General features: G+C 34.2%; 1 protein-coding gene across 1 annotated transcript; it reads right to left on the reverse strand.

The window, feature by feature from the left end:
- Nucleotides 1-16,557: 16,557 nt before the first annotated feature.
- On the reverse strand, nucleotides 16,558-21,071 carry LOC115987261 (F-box/kelch-repeat protein At3g17530-like). The gene is made up of 2 exons (XM_031110772.1): nucleotides 20,877-21,071; nucleotides 16,558-18,155 (listed from the first exon to the last, which is right to left on the reverse strand). Exon 2 carries the CDS (start codon nucleotides 18,119-18,121, stop codon nucleotides 16,874-16,876), a length of 1,248 nt encoding a protein of 415 aa, XP_030966632.1. The 5' UTR covers nucleotides 18,122-18,155; nucleotides 20,877-21,071; the 3' UTR covers nucleotides 16,558-16,873.
- Between the last annotated feature and the right edge of the window lie 4,288 nt (nucleotides 21,072-25,359).

Raw genomic sequence — 25,359 nt, forward strand, 5'->3', positions numbered from 1 at the left:
CCAGCTCTAATACAACCTACACCAAATCAATAAGCAACACTGAACAAATAGGAGGTCAACCTAAAGAAGTGTCCCATGAACAGAATGAGAAACACCCCAAAAACAAGTGGCTCTATTAATAACAGAGTTACAAAAACCTTTCTGGGATTCCAATGTGCACTTTCATTCCCATTTTGATCATCTTAATATATCTTCTCAGATCTTCGATCATGAGTTTTGCTCCAAAAACATCAACAGGGTTAAAGCAAGCATAGGAAGGCCTGCCATCACCCATGTTATGTATGCTGATGATATTGTACTCTTCTCAAAGGCAACCAGAAATGATGCTGCTAACATCATCAAGTGTATCGAAAATATTGCAGCTGGTCCAGTCAAGAAATCAATTGGAACAAATCAGGTATTTTCTTCTCCAAGCACTCTTGACCAAGCATCAGAAGAGCAATCAAGCATCAACTGCACATGAAAATCCTTAAAAAGGAAGCTGTATACCTTGGGGCACCCCTTTTCCTAACCAGATCTCCCACTAAGGATTTCAAATTCCTTCTAGACAAGCTAATAACCAAGCTGATGGGGTGGAGAAGCAAGTGCCTTTCTTGGTTAGGTAGGAGTACTCTCATTAGCTCCGAAGCACAAGCGATCCCCATTTACTCCGTGTCCTATTTCAACATTCCGGCCAAGATTTGTGACAAGCTAGACTCTACATCTAGAAGATTTTGGTGGAAACCCAAGGCCTCAGTAGGCAGACTCATAGCTTGGAATTCTTGGGACAAGCTCTGCCGGCCCATAAGCCTAGGAGGTCTCAGGTTCAAGAAAGCAAAAGATTTCAATAATGTGATGCTTGCTAAATTAGCCTGGATGGTTGCCTCTAAGAGGGACAGCATTTGTATGGCTGTGGTGAGAGCTAAATTCAAGGTAAAACATGATTGGCTTTATAGCAACCCCCCCCAAGTCAGCTTCCCCATCATGGAGAGCCATTGAAAAAGCCAAGCAACTGATAGTTAAAGGTGCATGTTACATTGTTGGAGATGGCCAGTCAATTAACGTTTGGTCTGATCCGTGGGTGCCTCAGTTACAAGGGTTCAAACCTGTACGAAGAAATGAGTCACAAAATCAGACCCCCCTCACTGTTTCACAGCTATTTGATCCCACTTCTCACAGTTGGAATTCTAGACTTATCCTCGAGTTATTTGATGCTGCCTCTGCTCAAGCCATCATGTCTATCCCCCTACCAATCAGCCCCAAATCTGATAAACTCATTTGGACTCTGGACTCCAAGGGTTTGTTCGCGGTTAAGTCAGCCTATAGAATTTCAGTTGATCAAGAACCTAATCCTAGTCAAGCCAAGGTGCCTTGGAAGAAGCTTTGGAAAGCAAGGCTCCCCGAGAGAATTAAAATGCTCATTTGGAGGATTGGTAACAAATCTCTCCCCACCAATGAAAATTTTTCATGCAGATTGGAGTACAGTGACCTCAATTGCACCCTATGTAAGAATGGTTGGGAGTCTTGTGTACATCTGTTCTTTGAATGCCCCATAGCTAGAGCTTTATGGCTATCTTCCTGCTGGGGGCCCAGTGTAGATACTAGCATGCTGCAGACTAATGAAGACATTGTCAAGCTTATCATTGAGCCTCCAACATCCACCACCAATGCCCATGACCAATGGCTCATAACTCTCAATATAGCCCTCATTTTGGATGAAATTTGGTACTTAAGGAATCACATCTGTTACAAAGATGCCCAGGTAGATATTCCCAAATCTATCCACAGGTACAAGCTAAATTCTTAGAGTACTCCAAGCTGCTATCTGTTCCTCCTCCTGCCCCCCCCCCCCCCTTCACCATCTAGTTCCACAACCTCGGCTCCCCCTCCCTTAGGATGGTTAAGATTAATGTGGATGCAGCTTCTTCTGAGTACAGAGTTGCTATGGGGGTGATAGCTAGAAATCGTTTGGGTGAGGTCATTTGCGCTTGGGGCAGATGTTGCCCGTTATGCTCTCCTCTCCAAGCCAAAGCTGCTGCCCTTCAATGGGCAGTTGAGCTTGCAAGCCGAGAACAGTGGCACCAGGGTTATCTTTGAGGGTGATGCGAAGTCTTGCTTTGATGTGCTATGCTCGTCCGCTCTTTCCCCTAACTGGTCCATCAATACTTACATTAGCAATATTCTGAGTCTTTCTTCTGCTTTTCCTTCTATTAGGTTTCGTTGGGTCAGGAGACTTTGCAATTCTGCTGCTCATGCAGTTGCAAAATTCTCTTTAAGCTCACATCAGTCCTTTTTTTTCAATAATGATATCCTCCCACCTGACATCAAGTCTGGTTTTTAAGGTGGATTACCTTTCTTGTACTTCTTCTTTTGTTTAATTACATTGCACATTACCAAAAAAAAAAAGGAGAAGTGACCAGATTTGGATGGAATCCAAACTGGTCTTACTCTCCCAATACCACCAAACCAAGCCTGCTTTGTAGATTCACTAAATGTTCTTATTTTGCAGGTTTCCGAATATAGTTTTTTCTCCGTAAGACACTTGAGACCTTGGCTCTGCCCATATTTTCTATATAGAATACCATCTGAATGCCACAAATCATGCCAAAGAAATATATTTTTACCTGAACCACTTCAAATTTGATGAAGGTTCTTGCCTCTACTCTAAGTTTTAGAATCTTTCTCCAACTCCATGTGCAAGTGCAATTTTTACCACCCAAAAGCCCTTTTTTTATGACGGGTTAGAATGAGGCAAGAACCTTCATATTTTTCCTCTCTTCCAATATCCTTAACCCTAAACCTCCCTGTCTTTGGTTTACATACCAAATCCTACCTTTCATAGCACCTGCAGTAGTATGGTCAGATACCTTCCACAATAAACAATTTAATTTTTTTCTCCCCTTCTTTAACAACTTTCTTGGGGAGAATAAACATCCTGGACAGGTAGCCTTGCAAGCTAAACAATTCTGATTTGATTATTTGCAATCTGCCAGCAGAGGTTTAATTGACCAAGAGTTTATTTTCATTGTAAGTTTATCCACTGAAGGTTTGTATTCTTTTTCAGTTGATCTTCTTAATATCAAAGGTACACCAAGGTATCTCACAGGAAGTTCCCCTTCTTTAAATTAAAGAAGTGCCTAGATTTTCTGTTTCAAATTCAAAGGAACAAGAGCTAGAGAAGCCTCACTCTTCAATGAATTGGCACTCAGTCCTGAAAGCTTCTTGAAGGATTGTAAATACATCTTGGATTAATCCAAGGGATTGAACATCAGCCCCCAAAAAAACCGTCAGATCATCAGCAAAGTAAAGATGGAATTTGAACGTTGCTGAATTATTAACCATCTGCTGCATTAGCTTGGAAACTCCTTCATAGCCAATAAAAATAGGAATGGAGATAGAGGATCGCCTTGCCACGAACCCCTACTCCCCTTAATATAGCCTCACCAAACTCCCATTAAAGGGAATAGAGAATTTTGGAGTAGTAATGCATTCCTTAACCCATGAAACAAATTGATCAGGTACTCCAACAGCAGTAAGATAATGTAGGATGAAGCCCCATTCTCCGAATCATAAGCCTTCATAAGGTCAACTTTTAAAGTGCACCTTGCAGGTCCTTTTTTTTATGATAATTCTTCACAACTTCCTGAGCAAACAATACATTTTCTGCAATGTTTCTTCCAGGGACAAATCCTGTCTGATATTGACCAATAAGATTGCCCAAGCAAGGCTTCAATCTATCGAACAATATTTTAGTAATACACTTGTATATAATGTTGCAGCATGAAATTGGTCTAAACCACACACCCCCCCCCCCCCCCCCCCCCCAATTCTTGAAAGATTAGGAGTCGTAGGAACCAAAGTTAATATAGTAGCATTTACCTTTCCTAGAGCTTACCAGATTGAAAGAAAGACTTAACTGCTGCAATAACTTATTGATGAACTATACTCCAAGATTTCTAAAAAATTGAGCAGTAAAGCCATCTGGCCATGGAGCCTTATCTCCATTTAAATTGAAAATAACTTTCTGTATCTCCTCATCAATTACTTCTGCCTGCATGACCCTCTGTTGCTCTGCAGTAATCTTTTGACTAAGTAACTGAGTAACTAGTGCATCACCACATGTATTGAAACTACTGTGAGAGGTTCCAAGAAGTTCATAGAATTTAGTAGCCAACTCCTAAAGTAGTACAGGACTTTCTTCCTTTTCCCCTTAATTGCCATAAAAGCATCTTATAGTATTCCTTGCACTTCTAATAGACACAGATTTATGAAGGAAAAAAAAGTATTATGATCCCCCAAATTGAGCCATCTAATTCTTGCTTTCTGCCTAAAAAAACTCTCTTCTGCCTGCAATAAAGATTGGTACATATGAAGACTCTCCCACTCTTGCCTAACAAGGTTAGGATCATTAAGATTTGTAAGCATGCGATTCTGTACCAATTCCAAACTTAGTTTATCTTTTGGGACCGTTTGAGCAATGCACCAAACACTTTCTTGTTGACATTCTTCAATTTCCCCTTTACTGATTTCAGCTTACAGTACAGCTTATACATAGGAACTCCTTGGACATCCTGATTCCATGCTTCTTCTACCCACTTCAAGAAATCCTTGTGCTCAGCCCAAAAACTAAAAAATTTGAATGGTGTAAAGCCAGTGGAGGAAGGGACACCAAATGTGATGAAGGCAAGAGCAGGATCTGATACTCCTGGAGCCAAAATTCTGCTACAACATGATGGAATCTTGAGAACCACTCAAGATTGCCCAAGACTCAATCAAGTTTCCTCATAATAAAAGCCCCCTGTTCTCTTTTGTTTGCCCAGGTAAAAAAAAATACCACCGTGACTTAAGATCCATTACTAGGAATGAGCATTTACTCCTACTCATTTCATTCGTTCTCACCTAAGAAAAATACTTAGATAGTCTCGGAGTATAGTGAAATGGTATTTCTTCCTCTCACGTTCATGAAGAATTCTACTACAAATTTAATGAGCGGATTCTACCATGATTGTGAGAGAAGGAAGTATCATTTACCGTACTATGGGAGTACCTAAGAATTACTCACCTAAACTCCCAAAGTCCATTCCCTCCATTAAAATTCATTTTATTTTCATTCTTTTCTTTTACATCTTCCCAAACAAGTTATAAAGCAACAAGGTAAACAGAAAGTAAAATAAAGTTTTTATCTCCCACCCGTACATACATTCACCACCATATAAGTGTAGATACAACAATGATTCATACATGAATTCATATATACAACAGCTATACACGTATATATTCATAACACTTACTGAAACTGAACGCAAAGAAATTTGAAAAATATATAAAAACAAAAAGTTATAACAATTTTCAAATGCAATCAAAAAAACAAAAAGATTCCGAAGAGAAAACTATAGAGAAAGATAAAATATGTTACCATTTTCAAAGTCACAATCCCTCAATGCTAGCTCTAACTTGATTCTTCCTTCTCAAGCAATAGAAGTAGGGGAGTTCTTTTCTTTCTTTTTTCTTTCTTTTTACTTTCTTTCCCGTAGTTTACTTAATGATTTATATCTTGGCCTTTTATCCCAAAAAAAAAAAAAAAATGGTATTTTTTTTTATTTTTTTATCCTTCCCGTAATTTACTTATTAACGATTTATATCTTGGCCTTTTATAAAAAAAAAAAATGGTCTTTTTTAATGTTTTTTTATCCTTACTTTACTTAAGGCTTTATGTCCTAGGCTTTTATCCAAAAAAAATGGGTTTTTTTTTTTTTTCCCGAGAAATTTACTTAAAGATTTATGTATTGGCCTTTTTTCCCCAAAAAAAAAAAAAAATGGCGTCCTTGTCTTTATGAGATATTATATATATAAATAATATGCTATTTTCACATCTATATTCCCAATATTTTTAAAATAAATTTTAAATGATAAGTTTTTATTAGTTATTATTGATGCAAAAGCATAATTTAACTTAATAATTTAAATTAGAACCAATAACAAATTACTATCTATAATTTGTTGTGCAAGTAGTAGCACTTATCATACATTTATTACAAGGATAAAAGTTTATATTTTGCTTTTCTTTTCTCTTTCTCCATTTAGATTGGTTAGAAATATTTACGTAATTAAATAACCCTACCCCTTCTCACCCAATGACCACTTGAATTTAGTACCAACTCGACCAACATGGGCATTGGTCTACAAGTTTACATCTGGTTTAATCTCTTATAAGAAATCCCTTATTATACTTAGAACCCACTTAGAATTCCATTTAATTAGCTACAAACTTGTTGTATGTCTTTACAATATATTGTCTAATTTTTTATTTTTTTAAATAAAATGTCGGAAAATTCTTAGGTATTCTTAGATTATAGAGAAATGGTGTTCCATCCTCTCATATCCATGGTGGACCCCCACCATGAATTTAATGAGTGGATCCCACTATGAATGTGAGAGGATGGAGCATTATTTTTCGTGCTCCATAAGTACCTAAAAATTACTCACAACACAACATGGACACTGAGAAGAGCTTTGATGGAACTAGAATTTCAGTTTTGGGGCAAAGAATAAAAAATATCACCTTTTAATAGCAAGAAATATATTAAAATTAAAAAATGAAGTAATATATAAAATAATTATTTCTTAATACTTTTCAACTCATTTTATTATTAAAATGGAATTCAACATTATTTTGAATTCCAAAAAATTATTTATGATTGATTTTAGGGTTTGTTAAAATAAAAATAAATTGAAAAAATTCATTTTGTGGCAGAATCTTGTTTGACAATATTCATAGTTGGAAAAATTAAATATTTAGTTGATCTTTCCATCATCTGCTACTATAAATGAAATAAAAAATATATTTATTATCTCCTTGTATATTTTTTATTCTTCTAACTAAGAACTAATTACTATTATCAAGTAATTTTTATAAAAATAAAAATAAAAACTATATACAAACATAAGTTCAAAACCATTGAGCCCCAACTGCTCAGCACTATATTCTATTAACCTGTAACCCATGTGATACTTTAAAAAAATTATGTCAAATTTAATTGTTATGTTTATATACTCTCACTATGACCAAAATCATCAATGAATTCAATAATATAGTTATGCTCGAGTTCTCCAATAAATTGTCTGTACATAAAAAGAATAAGCAAATTAACGAGAATGTATCAATACTTAATTAAATAACTTTAAGATATCCACTTTTTTTTTTTTTTTTTTTTTTTTTTTTTTTGTGAGAAGCTTTAAGATATCCACTTGAAGTACAAACTTTGCTTCAAACACTTTACTTAACAAATTATATTAAATAATTATGTATTATGTAGTGAATATAGGCAAATTTTTTAATTAAAATTTTTTCTTTTAAAAATCATGTATTAAAAGATTTACCACGTACTTAGTACAAACTACAAAATAATTAGGTATATAAATCTTAGAAATCATTGAATTATGTTATATTTATGTATTTTACTAATAATTAATAAATATAATGATCGAGGTCAAGAACCTCAACTAGTACTTCTTATTGCTATCAATTAAAAAAAAAAAAAAAAAACCTAGTGCTTCTTATTATTCCAATGGAAATATTTGTATATAGTTCAAATCTTCTCACCCTCAACTATCGATGTAAAATAATAATAATAATAATCTATAATAATCAAAGAGATTGGTTCATTGTAAGAACCAAGTGGAGTTGTTGAGAAGGAGAAATACAATAGAAGTATAATGAGTTTTTTTATTTTTTTTTTTAAATAATACGATAGTTATAATGAAAAAGGGAGAATTTGAATTATATAGATATTTCCATTGCAAAAATCAGATATCAGTTGAGGTACAAGACACTTGACAATAGAACGTTAATGAGATTAATTATGGGTTAATCACATTTCCCCTACTTACCTATGGTTATTAGCATTAAGTAAAATAGGATGATAAATTGGGTTTTCTAATTTCCATTTTTAATTTTTTCTTTTTAGCTTATGTCATATACATGGTTTCGGCCAAAGTGATGAGGTATGTATATTTGTTATTTCGGTTTCAAATCTAATTGCAAGAATTTTATTTGTTTTGCAAATTTAGTTACAACACTATAGAAATCTTTTAATCTTAGCATTAAGATTTGTCCAAATAAAGGTATAGGATTAAGATTTGTGCGAAGTTAGATATGTTACTTAGCATAATATGAGCCACTTCTAGGGTTCTCATCTTCGGAATTTAACTTTTATCATCAGATAATGTGTTCAATATTCTTTAAATGTGTTGTCAAAAGTAAAAAAATAATATTAGGCGTGTAAGCCCCTTGATGCATGGAATGATACAGTGATACATTATTGAATCAAAAGCAAACAATACAAAGGGTTGGTCGTAGCAAGAAACTACAACAGCCGTTGAGGCCTGTGGAGCTTGAAGCTAAGGCTTTTGAAGAGGGGTTGCTATTTGCTAGGGACATTGGTGCCTGAGAGATAGTGCATGAGGCTGATTCTCTTGTGTCTTGTGGTTTCAAATGTTATAACAGGTCAATCTCCTCCACCATCATCAATAGCCTCGGTAGTATATGGCATCACTTCCTTATCACATGAGTTTCTTCGATTTAAAGTCACACATACTCTGAAGGCATAAAACCAATCAGCCTACTTGTTAGCAAAACATGTTCAAAGTATTTTAGTATTATGTTACTTGAATTGAGGAGAGCTCTTATTTTTTAGAACATACTAATGATGTAACTTATTTTCTTTCAAATGAATGAAATTCCAATTTTCCTATCAAAAAATTAAAAAGTTAAGCCAAAAACCCTAGATACATTTTAAAATCTATTATGATTAGTATAATATCACTTTTCCAAAGTCCACCATTAACTTCTTATATTGTACACTAATCACAACATGCTACTCATAATATCTTCTTTAAAAAATAATGCCTTCTTTAATTAAAGAAAATTCATAACATTTTTTTGATAGATACAAAAATTGTGAAAAATCATACTACTCAATAACTGTGATGGAAAAAAAGTGCAAAATTTTTCACATCTCTAGACAGCTATGACTTATTAAATCCTCACACGATTAGGATCTTGTTGTAATTGCATTGAAAGCCCATTTGGCTAAGGTATCAATTGCTAAATTATGGTTTCAACAAAATGATTATCTAACTTGTAGACATGGAGAAATTATTTGGCTAAAATTTATTACATCCGAGTGTCCATGTGTGCTCACACACAAGTGTTTTACAACTGAAAACGTGGGTTCAGTTGTAAAACATGTGTGCAACAGTCACTTCCCAAATTATCTTATAATATAACCTCAAGTCCAATAGAATGGATTGAACGGCACCACTCGGCAACCCAGTTTGTACCTGATCTGGGCCCGTACCCATCTCTGCTATCCCCCGGCCCTGTACGGGGCCCCAAGTAGAGAGACATCTCATCTTTTATTTTATTTTTTAAAAAAGAGACTTATTATTCTCACGTTGAGCTTCTGAGTTTTTTATTTTTTATTTTTTATTTTTATAGAACTATTTGAGTTGTTATTCAAAAAAAAAAAAAAAAGGAATGGGACCACCTGGGGTACAAAGCCAAGGGCAGCTTTAGACTCACGCTAGACCTACCAATTTTTCTTTTTTAAAAAATTACTATCTATAAAAAATGGTTACAATATCTTTTTTATATTTTATAATTAGATTATTGGAATGAGAGGGATTTGGACTCTAGATTATTAGATTGGAAACCCTAGGAAGGGGGGACAGAGCTAGAACCAAAGGTGATCAATTGCAATTGTTGTATATTTGTTATGGAAATTGTAAGGAAAGAATTTGAAATAGTAAACATTGTATAACAACTATTTTTAAGGTTATTGGGGCAATTTCAGTTGTTGTATATCTGCTTTTATGATGGCAAAAGTAAGGAACTAAGAGCATTGTAGAGAGGGAAAATTCCCGACCTATCACAAGCTGACACGTCACATTACCAAGTCCACAAAATACAGCAATTTACAGAACACCATGTATTGCTGCTAGGTTTTGCTATCACTATTCAGAAGCCAACAGAAATTTGCCAAATGTCATGCAAGAGCCAATCACGCATCAGCACACGTGTAAGCGATGACTCAAGCAGCCTCGCACGTGTAAGCGATGACTCAGGCAGCCTCGCACGTGTAAGCGATGACTCAAGCAACCTCGCACGTGTAAGCGATGACTTAAGCGGACCAATCAAGCTGTGACATGTGTCACCAATCAAGCTCCGCCACATGTCGCTCACCCACCCCAAAACTCCTATAAATAGAAGCCTTCCTGAGACATTCAGGAGGACCAGGATTCAGAAGTGAAGAAGCTCTACGAAGATCAAGCCTCAAAAGCTTTCAAGAACTTCAAGAACTTCAAGAACTTCAATCCCAAAACCGGAGAACATTCGAAGCAGAATCATTCAGATCATCTGCTTAGATCCTAAAGTTTGCGGGAATCAAGCTCAAAGGTCCGAAAACATCAACAAATCACAAATCAGTGAAGCTCTATGGATTCAAGCCTCCAAAGCTCCGAAGAACTTCCACCACAAATCTTCAAATACAAAGAACATTCGAAGCAGAATCATCCAAACTATCTGCCTAGATCTCAAAGTTCACTGGAATCAAGCTCAAAAGCCTCCAGAAACCTCAAACAACCACAAATCAGTGAAGCTCTACGGATTCAAGCCTCTAAAGCCCCGGAGAACTTCCACAACAAACCTTCGAAGATGACGAACGCACGAAGAACACGAAGAACACGAAGAACGCACGAAGAACACGAAGAACACAAAGAACACGAAGAACAAAGAATTTCTAACAAGCTCATAGCCAGAGATTCATTGTAATTTTGTTCCAAAAATCTTCGATCCATCCCTCAACCAAATTGAAGGATATTTTGTGTTCAAGTCAAAACCACATTACCACAAATCTAATCAATAAGTTTTGCAAGGAGATCGAATCAGAGGATCACTCTTTTGTAATTCCAGAGAATTGTACCACACAATCATCAATACACATTCGCATTTGTGAAACTATTTTCACTTGTTCGACTTTATTTCCAAGCGAGAGATTTAGTCGCTTACAAGCATCTCCAATGGTCTATGTAAAAGCAAAATTTTCTCTATAATAGAAAATGAGACCAAAAAAAGTCACTCCAATAGATTCCCTATACCCAATTTTTTTTTTGGCTCATGAACAGTAGCTCATCAAGTCTGATGGGCTACTATTCATTTTTCAAAAATTTTTTTTCCTATTATAATAATCAGGTGTTGAATAAAAAAATATTGGAAAATGTGTAGTTGTTAAAAAAAAATGAAGAAATAATATTTAAATGAGATAGAGAATCTGTTGGAAAGTGTATTTGAAAAAGTAGGTAGATAAAAGGTAAAAGTTACTGTTCATTCTCCAAACAGTACAAAAATTTGATGAATTTGCTGGAGATGCTCTAAGAACCAAATGGGATTTGAAGTCGAGGCATGAAAAAGATTCAAGAAATGGCACCATTTTTCTTACTCCCCCCCCCCCCCCTTTTTCTTTGTCAATTCTCCTTAAAGGTTATTGTTTTTTGTATAGTGAGTTTATGTGTGAATAGTTTTTTTTTTTTTTTTTTTTTTTTTTTTTTTTTTTTTTTCATTTTTTTGCATTCCTTTTGTAATTTTGTAATGGTGAACTATAAAATTTTGGGTTAAAAAGTGTAATTATTCACTTTATTTTATTGCAATTGGTTTGTCCATGAGTCAATGCTTAGTATTTGTAGGAAAACATGTAAACCCCCCCTTCCCTCCCCCCAAAAACAAATAAGAGCCTCATCGCATACATGAAGCGTGTGTGATAAGGTTTTCATGCATGCGATGAGGTTAGGGCCAAAGTTTGAGCATTTTATTCGGAACTTTAAGGAGAAATATTTTTTGGTCAATTTAATATTTTATGATCTATTTGTATCAACCACTCAAATTAAATTGTTGATATTCAGTATGTTTTTAACTTTTAACCATGTTCTTTGAACCCCCATGTTCTCTCATAGTCTCAACTAGGCATTTTAAAGCCCAATTAGTATTTATTTATTTATTTTTAATGCTATTGACAGTTGATTTGACAAATTTTAACCTCTTTACAATCTCTGTTATATCATTGTTTGACTCTCCTAGCTCAAAAAGGCAACTCCACTTTAGTATCGACAAATTTCACGAAGATCAAGATAGTGAAAGAATAAAAATCAAGTAGAGGACCATCATGCACTCTTGACATGATGGTCACTTTACAAATAAAAAGTTCTTTTAGGTGGGTGGGGGGGGGGGGTAAGGGCCAAAATTCAAATTTCTAGGAATGAGGTTTCCATACATTTACACTTGGATTAGGTTAGAGTAGAATTTCTATTTTGTATAAATAAAAAATTTAAAAAATCAAGTAAAGGAGTAGCCTATGTGCAGGATGAGAGACTACAGAGTAACACAAAGAAGAGGAGTAGCCTATGTGCAAGGTTGGATGTTTTTTGTCTAATATTTTGGTCATTAAGTAGAAGATTTTGGATTAAAATTAAAAAAGCTTGCTTTTAATTCCTTTCATTTTGTTTCATTTAATTGCTATGTTACTTACTTTTCCTATTCATTTAACGAGAAATTTCCTTTCACTCACCTTCATCTCCGAGTTTACCTTCTAAAAAAAAATACAAACAATAATATAGGCAATTTTTTACACATTTTTTATAGGCAGTTAAATGTACAATTGGGACTAAAATAATGGTTATAAATAATAGACTTTTTTTAACGCTGATTATTTATTTGCTATATTCCAATTTAGGGACATGGATTTTAAATCGTAGTTGTGCAATTTCCTCAGGTACGGCGGACTCCTTCAAGATTTGGTAGTTATAAGGTGAATTGTGCTTTACATTATAATTCCTTTTTGAATTCATTAGAAATGCAAATGGTCAAGTGATTGCTGCTAAGAGTTCAAAATTGCCTTCTTTGGCCTCTTGATTGGATTCATTTGTTTTTGCTGTGGTTGCTATTATTCGGTTTTGTTCATAATTTAGTTTGTTTGAATTGGAAATTGAATTGGATAATAAAGAGTCAGTTCAACACTTAAGGCTTTTACTACCTTCTGCGCCTACATTTAATGACACTTTTTTTTTTGGGTTTTTTATGGTTACCATCTTATGAAAGTTGGAGGAGTTTTGATCACCTAAATTTTGCGTTAAGTGAAGACACTCTTTTCTTTACAAGCAAGGGTAGGGTCACCAGGTCTTTGGAGCATGTTATTTTGAACCAACTCAAGATTTAATCCGACTCTTATGACCTGTTGATAAATAGTTAAATCCAACCAAAAACCTCTTTATTCATACCTAAAATCCTTTTTACGGCCTTCAACTTAGCATAAATCATTTACATAAGAACTCTTTATGCTCAACCCAAAAATTGTAAAACTTGAAAAGGTTTAGGACCAGATAAGGAAGATGCCCTAAATGTGATGAGGTTTGGTGTGTGATCTGAGAAGTTTTTTTTTGCCACTTAGCATGATTTTCCTAATATATTCGTTATATGGCAGGAAAACTAAACATAATAGTTATGTAGTAGAAGCAAAACCTAGGTAGCAAGATCAAATCAAAGAAGAGAAGAGAGAAACAAATCTGGAGAAGAGAATAGCTCTGATCAACGCATAAAGGATCTTGAGTTTTTAAGACTCGAGTTCCACGTGGACTTCTTTAGTCCACCGTAGCTTTTCCACCACTTAGAACTCAAAGACTCGAGTTTATTCGTAGAACTTGAGTCTCAAAAACTCAAGATACTACTTAACTAATATGTTTGGTTCTAATTCTACATAACGAAAACATTAGAGAAATCATGCTAAATGGCAAAAATAAACCCCCTGTTATCTGATAAACCAGAGGCCAGGAACTCCATGAAGGTATGATCAAATCTAGTTAACTACTCCATGTTACATGAGCTTGACTAACTTCTTACCTAACTTCTTCATGGAAAGTTAAGACAGTATTCAATGCTAAATTATTAGGCTCTAAGTGTAGGTTTGGATATCGCTTATTTTGTTGAAAACTGAAAACAATAAAAAAATAATTTCCGATTACTATTCATTAATGAAATACTGTTCATTTGCCTATTTGAGGCACTGGACTTTAAAAAAAAAACAAAAAAAAAAACAAAAAACAAAAAAGACAAGCACAGAAAAGAAGTGACTCCTCTCTATAACCCCTCCTACAGAAAAAACAAGCAGAATCCCCTGTTAAGCCCGATGCAGCTACCTTGCTCTTGTTGATCATATATACTTCAAGGAAAGCCAACCAATGAAACTATACTTACAAATTGCATTTGAACACCATATTAGCTTACACCAAGACACCTCTTCTTTCTTGCTTCTGAGTCTCTCCCTTGACTCAGAAGAAGCTGACCAGATTGCGATGTACTCTTCCTTGACCTTCAGCAGATTCAGCTTGCCCTGGATTTTAACCAGGTTTTTAGATCTTGTTGGCTTCCAGATTTGACCCTTATTCTTCAAAACACTAACTAAAATAACTTAGCTTCAACGGCATTTACTACATCATAGACCATTCTATGTCCAGAAAATTTGATAAATAATACCATCGAAGATGCCATCTATCTAGTCAGACCCCCCCAAAAAAAAAACACCTCTTTCATCCCAAAGCTTTTTATTTTTATTTTTTTATATGTCTCTTTCATCCCAAAACTTTATAGCATAGGAACTGCATGTTTAGCCACTTCCCTAAGTTTCAATAATTTCCACGACCCCTATGTACACTCTTGGGGACCTTCACTATCTAGAGGCATTTACCCAGTTGCCCTTCAACAACACCTCATGGACCTATGCTACCCACAAGAAACCAGCTTGAGTGGACATATTCAATGTGACTTATAAGTACTTCCATATTCCAATATTCCACCCTTCTAAGCCCCAAACCTTCCATTTTGAGTGCATATTTGATCCCACTTAGGAAGCAATACATGAGCATTCCTGACCAGTACATCTGGACACTATGCAGCATCGAGTGAATTAGGAGTTCACCTAAGAAAGAGGGTTGTAATCCAAGAGTTAAACCTAGCAATGATCTTCTTGGTTAGAGGATTGCAGTCCTTTGAGCTAAGCTTTCTAGTGATAACGAGGTTTTTCAAAAATTATGATTGGGAGGTTTCCTGCTTTGAATTGCACAAAAAGGGATTTGTAGCAGGAGATCAAGAGTTACAGCAGCACAAAATACCCCACTCTTGTTCCCAATTATAGAAAAACCAGAAAGACCATTGAAGTTCTTCAGCGCATCCCTTATCAGTTGTTTTAAAGGTAGATCAGCAACTACAAATAGTAAAAGATCATCTATAAAGGTCAAATAAGTAATTCTTTGGCCTGCACATTGGGATGGAACTTAAAGTTCTGAGATTCACTGAATCTTGATCTCGTTATTTTAATAAAAGCCTCCATTTCAAGGACAAAAGGATAGAGGAAAAAGAGCCCCCTGTCTAATAGCTTTCCCACACTTAAAAGTATCCTACCAAACCTTCATTTATTGTCATAGAATATTTTGGGCTTATGATACACCTTACTTATCAAAAGAAAAAATACCTCACAAACCCATCCCACCCAACCCACCCATTTAACATTCATTCACATACATAATTACAAATGCCAAAAACTTATAAATTACCAAGAAACAAACACTGAGGAAAAAAAAATGAAGAACACAAAGAACAAATGAAACCAAGATTCCAGAAACCCTACCTCTGAAGCACTAAGAAATTGGAAAACAATGTGTGGTAATATGGAAGAATGCTGGCATTCTTGCCGGCTCAAGAGGATTTGTTTCTCATTCATCATAGGATCCTTGAGAGCTCTCATTTAAGGAATACGTAATTGGTAGTTGGCTTTGGTGAAACGTTAGGGTTTTGAGAATTCCCAATCAATTATAAACCGGTTGCACTTTTGGATTAATTTTACCACCCCTAAATTTTCAGTGATAACTGCTCACCAACTAATGAGCAAGCAGGATGTTTTCAGAGATACTCATCCCCTTGACAAAGTCAGAGTTAATATGATTATCAAATAAAAAAAATAAAAAAATAAAAAGTCAAGAGTTAATAATTTCATTCTAGCAGCCATAGAGTCTATTAGCAAGGATTTTGGAAATACACTCATATTGCACATTTCAACATGATATATGTCTGTTGTAATCATCAACTCTTGACAGTTTCTCAACGTTGGGGATCAAAATAATCATAGTGGAATTTTCTTCTCCAAGAAATCCATCAGATTGGAATAAGGAAGTCACTGCCAAGCACACATTTTGTTGCACAACAAACCAGGAATTTAATATAAAAAAAAGAACCTGAATCTATCAGGTCCATCACTCCCAAAATAGAATGTAGAGATTTTCTCCTACTCCTTTAACAAAAGAAATAATGAACTTCTATTTCAACTAGGAAAAGAAAAACAACACACAATCCTTATTCAACTAGAAAAAGGGAAATATCGTAAATTCAACTAGAAAAAAGAAAACAACACAAAATTTAATTTTAACTAGGAAAATGAAAACAGTAAAGATACAACAAATTTGTTACAATTGATCTGCAACAAACATGCAAAGCAATATGCTCATGCTCTATCAATTGGTTAAAAATTAGAAGTCAATGGTCAAAATTACATGGAAACCAAAAGTTCAACAAATCCCATATAATCTTAGCAACCAATACAAGAAGAAATAAATAAGTAGAAATTAGTACCGCAGGCAAACAGCATCCCCAATGGGGCCATGTCCAAAAAAAACTTAGGCCACTGAAATTGACCGGTCCATGCTTACTAATTTATATAAATGCACTGACTACTTCCATTTCAATGAGCAGCAGTTTAAAAATGTGGTGACCTTAAAGGGTTCTTTCAATTTTTCTCTAGGTCTTCCTTGTTTTCAATTTTTTTCTAGGTCTTCCTAGGTAATTAAAAGATGTTGAAGCAAAAGAAATAGAAGCACTACCAGAATTCTGTTTCAACCAGGGAATGCCAATTGTTGCCAAGGTTGGTGTATATGGGAGCACAGTGGCCTGAACCTTATTCATATGCCTCAGGTACAAACCATTAAAGAAGAATCTTAGCCTTCCAGTTTTGAAGTCGTACGAACATAACCTACCTCGTATAGACAAATACACAACTTCATCATGGAAATTTTGAGCATCCACTACAAAAGAATCCCCAATCGTTTCAGGAGAGTGCCGTACACGATGGATATAATGATCCCTTGATTCTTCACCAAATTGATCTATATTTACATGGTGCTTAAGAACCCAAATGGGCTTGCAAGGATCTGTTAACATCCAGACCCTAAGTTCAGGCATATCTACACACACATAATGAAGATACCCATCTGAATCCCCAAGGCAAGCCAGTCTCACTACATATCTATCCAACCACTTAGGACCTGGTACTGTAATGACTCCAGATAACTCCTCATCCACCTCAAAAGTGATAATGTTCTGATTCTTCGTCAACCAGTAAAACCTTCCATTAACATAAATATGTTTGTTCTTGTGAAGCTCATCCTTGCAATAGCACACTTCAAGGGAAGTTTTCCATTTCCCTGTCTCCGATGAGTAGATCACAAAGGAGTAGGAATTTTGGTCATGTTTTGGTCGCTGAATGCTGACCACTTTAAAGCTAGGGATCATCTTTGCTGAAGAACCAAATGGGTAGAAAGCCAATCCGAAGATGCTACCAACATGACAGTCAGTGGTTCTCAAGGTTAACCGTTCCTGGGTCATTGGGTTCCAAACAACTATGTCCAGCACCTCTACATCCCTAGTTCGACGACTTCTATAACAGATGAGTCCATCACATGAAGCCATAACGACAGAAGTCAGTTGAGGGAAACTTTCATCCATCAATTTAAATATGCCCAATTCACCATTAACACTAGCGTAAAGGAAATAATCATCTCCACGAAAATTCCCCCCATACTCCTTAAACTCTTGAACAAGGAGTCCTGAAATGCATCTTGACCTCTGATGGTGAATCCGCACAAAGGATGGATCAGATATAAGGCTCGTCCATCTCTTGGAGACACACTTGCACCTTAAAAGGTTCTTAGCTGACAAGCGACTTAAAATTTCCATTGCTAAGTCTTCATTTGAAAAAATGACTTCCATTTTTCTTATGAACAAAAACCCAAGTTATAACAAGCTGCAAATGATACAAACAAGAAAGTATTACTATAAAGTATAAACCCAAGTCATAACAGATATAATCACTTCAAAAATCTGCAGTGACACCAAATTGTTACAAAATAACAGAGGTCCAAACTAATGTCCCAATTAATACAGTTTTCAAGACCTGTAAATACAGTTCACTTTTGTCCTATATTGACATTTGACTCCAATTGAAGAAGCAGAATGGAAGACATTTGGAGTGTTTAATTTATTCTCCAGATTCCATTATATGCTAAGGGTTACACATTTCACATAAGCGTGAGTTCCTTTCTCTCTAAGTCCAAACAGCCACATCAAAGAAGTAGAAACTCACCATATAGGCAGATATCCAAACTAGACCATATCCTCCTACCAGATTTTCACACTCAGTTATTCATATAGTTATAATTGATGTAGGGAAATTTGGAATTTTTGTCTATGTCTGCTAGTGGTGGATTTAGAACAGTTACAGAAAAGGGTTATGAGTTTTTTTTTTTTTAAAAATAAAAATAAAAACTCAAAAGTGGTTGGGTGAGTTACATGAAGGTTTTTTGCTATAAAAAAGTATGTGGTTTCAATAGGGAAAAAAAAAATTGATTTTTGATTGAAAAGAGCTAAGAAGAGCAGGGAATATTCTGCACAATTTGTGAATAGTGTGCAGTTGAAAAAGAAAAAGAACCATAATCAAATTCCTCCCAAACCTCAAAAAACTCAATATTTCATTGATAAAAAATATTAAATTCTTTAATAAAGTTGTCTTTGAAAGCCAAAATTATGAAAATTCTGAGTCCCAATTTCTCAAAATATTTTTAAAATGCAAGAAGGAAAAAAAAAAAAAAAAAAACATAGTCCTCTCTTAAAGTTGATTTCTCTCATTTTAAATTCCAAACTTCTCTCTCAACAACCAAACAGAGCAAGAAGAATCTATATAAATTCAACCAAAAAAAAAAAAAGAAAAAAAAAAAGCTATCTTTACTACCACTATGGAGTGTGTGATTCTGTATGGTTTTTGCATAGATAATATATCTGAGATTGAAATCACATGAGAGAGAAAGTTTTTACTGTTAAATTGCAGAGAGACTAAAGTGAAACTCAGATTGGCAAGAGGGTAGAAAGTAAAGTGTTTTGGATCCTTGATTGATTTTACTCAAATTGTAATCAACTTGATTAAGTAACCAATTATGTATTCAGATTAAATTTCTTAATAACCATAGTTTAAACATATCACTGAATAATGATGAAATGCAAGAAATTAAATACACAGCCCTGTGGCAAAGAAGTGAAAAACCTACAAAAGCATCTATAGGAAACACCACTACATGGATAAACAGTAACACTAAGAAGAATTTCAATATTTAGAATTGAAGTTTACAGTAGAGACACACTCATATCCCTATTCTTTCCCCTATAGAAACTTATTGATGTGACCCCACAATTTGCTCCAAGTTGCTTGGGTAGAACAAGAGTCCAATTTCTATCCAATTTCTATATGAACACAAGTCACAACTAGATGGTGGTTATGTCAACAAAAACAAAAAACGGATGGTGCTCATATAGAAATTTTCAAACCAATAAGCTAATATATTAGGTTGCAGATAATAAATGTGGAAAATGTATACACATTGCACTTGTGTAATATAAGAACAATGCCCTACATGAAAATCATTATAAAAAAATTAAGGACATGGTAAAATTGATATATAATTCAAAATTAAAGAATTTGTGTTTGTGTGTCTCTCATATGCATTGGAAGTAGAGGTAATTTACACAACTTTAAAGAGCAACAACCATAGAGACACATTGTTTCCATGGTAATTTAAAGTGATAATTTTTTTAACCATGCTTCTCATCCCTATCTTTTGAAACTTTAATTAACGAGGTATTCCATGTAAGAAAAGCACATAACAAAGACCCAAAACACTACTACCTGCCATCATATATATATATATATATATATATATATACATATATACTTAAAGCCAAAGCTGAAAGAAAATCTAAAATCTAATTATATTCTTCTTTTTTTTTTTTTTTTTTTTTTTGAGAATAATTATATTCTAAATTGGATAGCTAATTTTGACCCACATGACCCATTTAAAATTTTTAATTTTTGTGCCAAAATGAATGATGCATTAACACTTGACATAAAAACCAAGAAGACTATAATAATAGCACTCAAACCTCTTAAAGCTTATCTTTTTATTTTTAAAAAATGTATTAAAAGAAATATGTGCCTCCTCTCTTACATCACATACATAGACAACTGATCTTCCCACCCTAATGCTCTCAGTTTCTAGCCTTTTTTAGTCCCTCAAATCCCTTTCTAAACTCAGCTACCTAGGCCTTAGCACAGCCACAGCATTAAATTCTCCAAAATATAGTTTTGTCTTAGAAAACACAAAGCTTGAAATTCAGAGGCCTAAACGTCTCAAAAGTTTTGAAAAACAAATAGGATGAAAAGGGATTCCATAAAAAAGTGACAATCATAACATAGTCCTCCTCTTGTGACAGTAAATTTGATTTCAATTAAATTCCAAGTTTCTGTGTCTCAGCAACCAAACAGAGCATGAAGATTAATCAATAAAAATTCAAACAATACAAAAGAAGCTACCTTTACTACCTGTATGGTTTTTGCATCACATCAAAGAATCATTCAGAGAGAGAAACATGAAAGTTCTGATAATAAAAATCAGATGAAACAGAGAGTTTTTTTTACCTTTCTAAATAGCAGAGAGACCGATCACAGTCTATGTTTTCCCGGAGAGTGTGGAAAATAAAACATCGTCGTACGCCGACCAAACTGGTTTTTAGATTCGGCGATATGTACTTAGTGAAAATTGTTTTTTTCTTTTAAAAACTTCGATGGTTTCTAGATTCGGTGATAAGTGTTTTGTGGTGAGTTCTAACTTAAATCGAGTTAGTAATACTTTTCGGGTTTCCATGCATTCATGTAATTATTACGATATTTCTCACAAAAAAAAAAAAATGTAATTATTACGATATAGTACTTTGACTTGTGACTTGTAAAAATTTGATAAGTTAAAAATAAAAATTAAAAAAAAAAGTTAAAATATTTGTTTGATCCAAAGGCTGAGATTAAAAAGTCAATCTTCAACTTTTTTATCTCACCCTCTAGTTTAGTTTTGTTGCAATTACTATTGCATATGTGATAAAAATTACCCGTTGAACTATCCTATTTAAGTAAAAATATCATTTTGGTCCTTATATTTTGAGGTAACTATTAATTTAATTTCTACATTGTGAAAACAATCAATTAAGTCAATGTTATTTTTAAAATTGCTGTTAATTTGATCCCCTACTGTCAAATCATAACTTTTTTTTTGCACTTTCTTGACAACCAAATACAAAAACACAAAACAAATTTATTAATCTTCAACTAGTAGACATATATATCAACTCAACACCTACTGCAAACCTAGATTTGGACTGAAAATGACTACAAATTGAAAATAATAGGTACCAAATTAACTACAAGTTTAAAATAATATGGACCAATTTGAATGCCACAAAAATGTAAAGACCAAATTAATTGCAAGTTGAAATATTATGGACCAAATTGATTCTAACCCAAAATGGTATATTCACCAATTTTTTAACTAAAAGTCTCCTTGTAGATACTTAACATACTTCTCTTTTGGTCTAAAAATGTTTCAATCTCTTCTGCTTCAACATTTATTGATTGCCAAGGAAGACCAAGAAAAAAAACTAAAAGAACAATTAAGGTCACCACAATTTTAAAACCCAGATCAACCTAATATATGTCAAATGTGGGTCTTAGTACACACTCAATCAACATCCAATTGATCTGTGGTGTCACATCCACTATAAAAAGGATTTTCCTTGACTCTTTTTATTCTCATTAATCTTTTTAGGTTAAAAGTTGAAGAGGTATAAAGAGATTTGGTTTTGTGACAAACAAGAAAGATCTTCGTGAGTAGATCTTCTATGATAATAATTATTGAAACGTTGAATGCTAACTTTTACTGGTATAATGGTTTTGTTTTGCTTCATCTTTTTACTTTTTGTTGAAATCCAAAATATCACAAGAATCGTATTGAGGCCCAAAAATCACAAACATTGAAATCTAAACCCAATTAAGCCCTTAAAGAAAGGGCAAGGCCCAATCCGCCGACCAAGACCCACTTAAAATAAGTAAAAGGAAGCCCAAACCCATGAATGGGCAAGTTTTGGGCCTTAGAAAAGAAAGGAAAAGGAAAAAGGAAGCTCAACTTAGCCTTTGTAAGGGAAACTTCTTGGGGACCCTAGAAAAGGACTAGACCAGGATACCTTGGGACTCCCAGAAACCTGGGATCCTTGGGAAATGCAAAGAGAAATTAGCTGGGATTGGAACAACTCAAGAAAGCATGCTCATGGGCACAAAAACGAAGATGGGTATGTCCCATTAGGTGCCCATGATTTATAAAAAGGCTAATGACTTAGGAATCAACAATTCATAAATAAATAAATGAATGAATAAATAAAAAGAAGCTTGATACCTTAGGGAACGTAGGAAGGTAAACCATGAAGGAAGGTGGCTGGGATCTTTCAACTTGAGTGAGAGAGATCTGCCCATTTAAAGAAAATGACAAAAGGTGAAGTAGCCAAAAGGTGGGTTTGAAAAGTAGCATCTAGAAGCTTTGGAAAGAGAAGATTGAAAGTCAGCTCTTAGGATCTCCCAAAAGAGGAAGGTCAGCTGAGAACTTTTTGAGGGGAACCCTCAAAAGGGGAAAATAATAAGGAAATAAGGAAGGAACCATCCACCAATGTTACTAACACAACATTGGTCTTGGTACCTAAGGCAGCAGATGGAGGGAATCAGTGGTACATCAAAAATCCTAGGAAGGTACTATAAAAGGGGATGAAGCCATCAACAAAACCCATTCAGCAATAGAGAATCAGAGCAAAAAAGTCCTTTGAAAAACTTCTTTAGAATTCATAAAAGCAGAAAAAAGGGAAAACAATGTGAGGGATCCTAAGATAGGCACTAAGGGATACACTTAGATTCAAAGGGATTCAAATCTCAAAAGTCTTAGAAGTCTACAAAGAGCTATCTAAGTCTGTGACTTTTGAAATTATTTGGACCTTGCGACATACTCTAGTGGAGAAAGGATCTAATGTACTACAACTAAAAAAATAATGAAATATTACTTATCATTCCGATGATCTCTGATGTTTTATTTGCCTTTTATTATTCTTTTACTGTTCCTTTCCTTACTGTACAATACATGTATATTTTGTATGCATAAATGTGTATGTGTTGTAAGAATCATATTTTGTGCACAACTTGGTTTGAAATCAGCCCAACATAGCTGCAGTGAATCAAGCCTAGCCCACCAAACCACAAGCATAAGGCCCATGATCCCTGTTTTCTACTTGGGTCTGGATATTGTATAAAAAAAATTAATAAAAAAAATCCACACCTTTATATTTGATTTTTTCACCTTTGTATGGTGAAGGCCCTAAAGTCAAAATGGAATGCATGTTTTGGTATTTTTGATATAAGAGTTTTTTAATTTTTTGTTTAAAAAAAATAGAAGGAAAAAGAAAAGAGAATTGCATCTCCAACTAAAATTTTTAAGTTAATTAATAAATTAATGTAAATTGAGTTTTGAAAAACCAAAAAACAAAAAATTCAACAAAACTACGACAATATATAGAACATATAGACCTTGATATTTATCTTGGATATATTGTATGATTAATTAGCATTTGTCTAAAAAAATACTATTATTAAACAGTAAATTAAATTAAAATTTTTTCTCAAAATTTTTTAAATTTTTTTTTTTTGGGTTTGCTAGTTTGTTTTTTAGGGAAGAACGTGAAGTTCATGGTCTGGGAAAGAAGAAATGTTCTTACAAAAAACAAAAAAAGCAAAAAAAAAAAAAAACAAAAAACAAAAGAAAAGTAAAAAAAAAATATATATATATATATATATATTAATTAGATTAATGGTTATTTTAATTTTTTTTTTAATTTTCTTATCCAACTTTTTTTTTATTAATTAAATCTGTTGTTAAGGGGAAAATTTTTGATGTTCCCAAATAGAATATGGGGTAGCCAAGCCGAAACTCAACAATGGGCCCTTGAAATAAAGCCCAAAGGCTATCGGTGTGGTGTAAGTCCGCCTAAGTAAGAGATGGAGGTTGCACCCTAATAAGAAGACAACAATAAAACCCAATAAACACGTTAATATTGTTAGTTTGTTATATTATTAGTCTTTTTACGGCGTCATAGTTCAAATCAGTCCTCTAGCAGTACGGTATTATCTTCAGCGGTAGGGGTGAAATTATACTCAGAGTCCAGCAGTCAATGATTAAATAAATTTAGGAAAATGTTCACTCCTGGGGGTCCTTGTGTGTCTTGGTCAAGGGAATTTATAGTACTTTCAGCCATTATTATATCAATGTGAGGGAAAAATTCAATTGTTACAAATACATTATATCATTCATCATAATAATAATAAACAATAATCAAAGGCTCCATAGTTACAAATAAAAGAGGAAAAATAGGATGGAATGAAGGGAGAGAAAGATCCCCAACTCAATGCAGCAAGTATTAAACTAAGATTTTGGTGAGTGTATAATTATAAGGCATGAATAAGGTGAATGTGGACTATTTTGAGTGAGTGAGATGGGATTAACACTGAGATTGAAGCTTTTTGTGAGTAATGGGCCGTTTCTGTCTAGTTGGAGGACATTTTTGAGCTGTGGTTGTGTAGAGGGATGAGAAAAATATCTAAAATTAGATGAGTGTAGGCTAAAGATAATAAGTGGTGAGTTTAAGGAAAGCTAAACCATGAGCAAAGTAGTAAACAAACCAAGGGTTTCAAAGGGAGTGGCTGTCCTGGTTAGTTATGGGACGTTTATGGAATAGGAATGTGTAAGTAAGGTGGTGAATGTTGGTGTTATGGTGACTATAGGGTAAGAAAGGTTGTGAGTGAGCTCAAGAGAGCTTGGGGAAGCTTAAAGAAAGCTTAATAGGGGTTGAATTTCTGCAGAATGTAGTCAATGACAGAAGTTCTTAGAGAGGCTTCTTCCTTTTTCCCCAGTAGGCTAAGGTGTGTATGTTTTTATAATGGAGCTTTAGAGAAGCATTGATTGACAAGAAGCCAAAAATGCATGACTCATCAGGGGTGACGAAATCAAGGTTTAACTTTCCTAAGATTTTTGATCAGAAGT

Source organism: Quercus lobata, chromosome 4, assembly GCF_001633185.2.
Source record: "Quercus lobata isolate SW786 chromosome 4, ValleyOak3.0 Primary Assembly, whole genome shotgun sequence".
Lineage (NCBI taxonomy): Eukaryota > Viridiplantae > Streptophyta > Magnoliopsida > Fagales > Fagaceae > Quercus > Quercus lobata.

What these genes read in the sequence shown, in the direction of transcription:
- LOC115987261 (XM_031110772.1), bottom strand. Translation starts at nt 18,121, where the DNA reads ATGGAAGTCATTTTTTCAAATGAAGACTTAGCAATGGAAATTTTAAGT.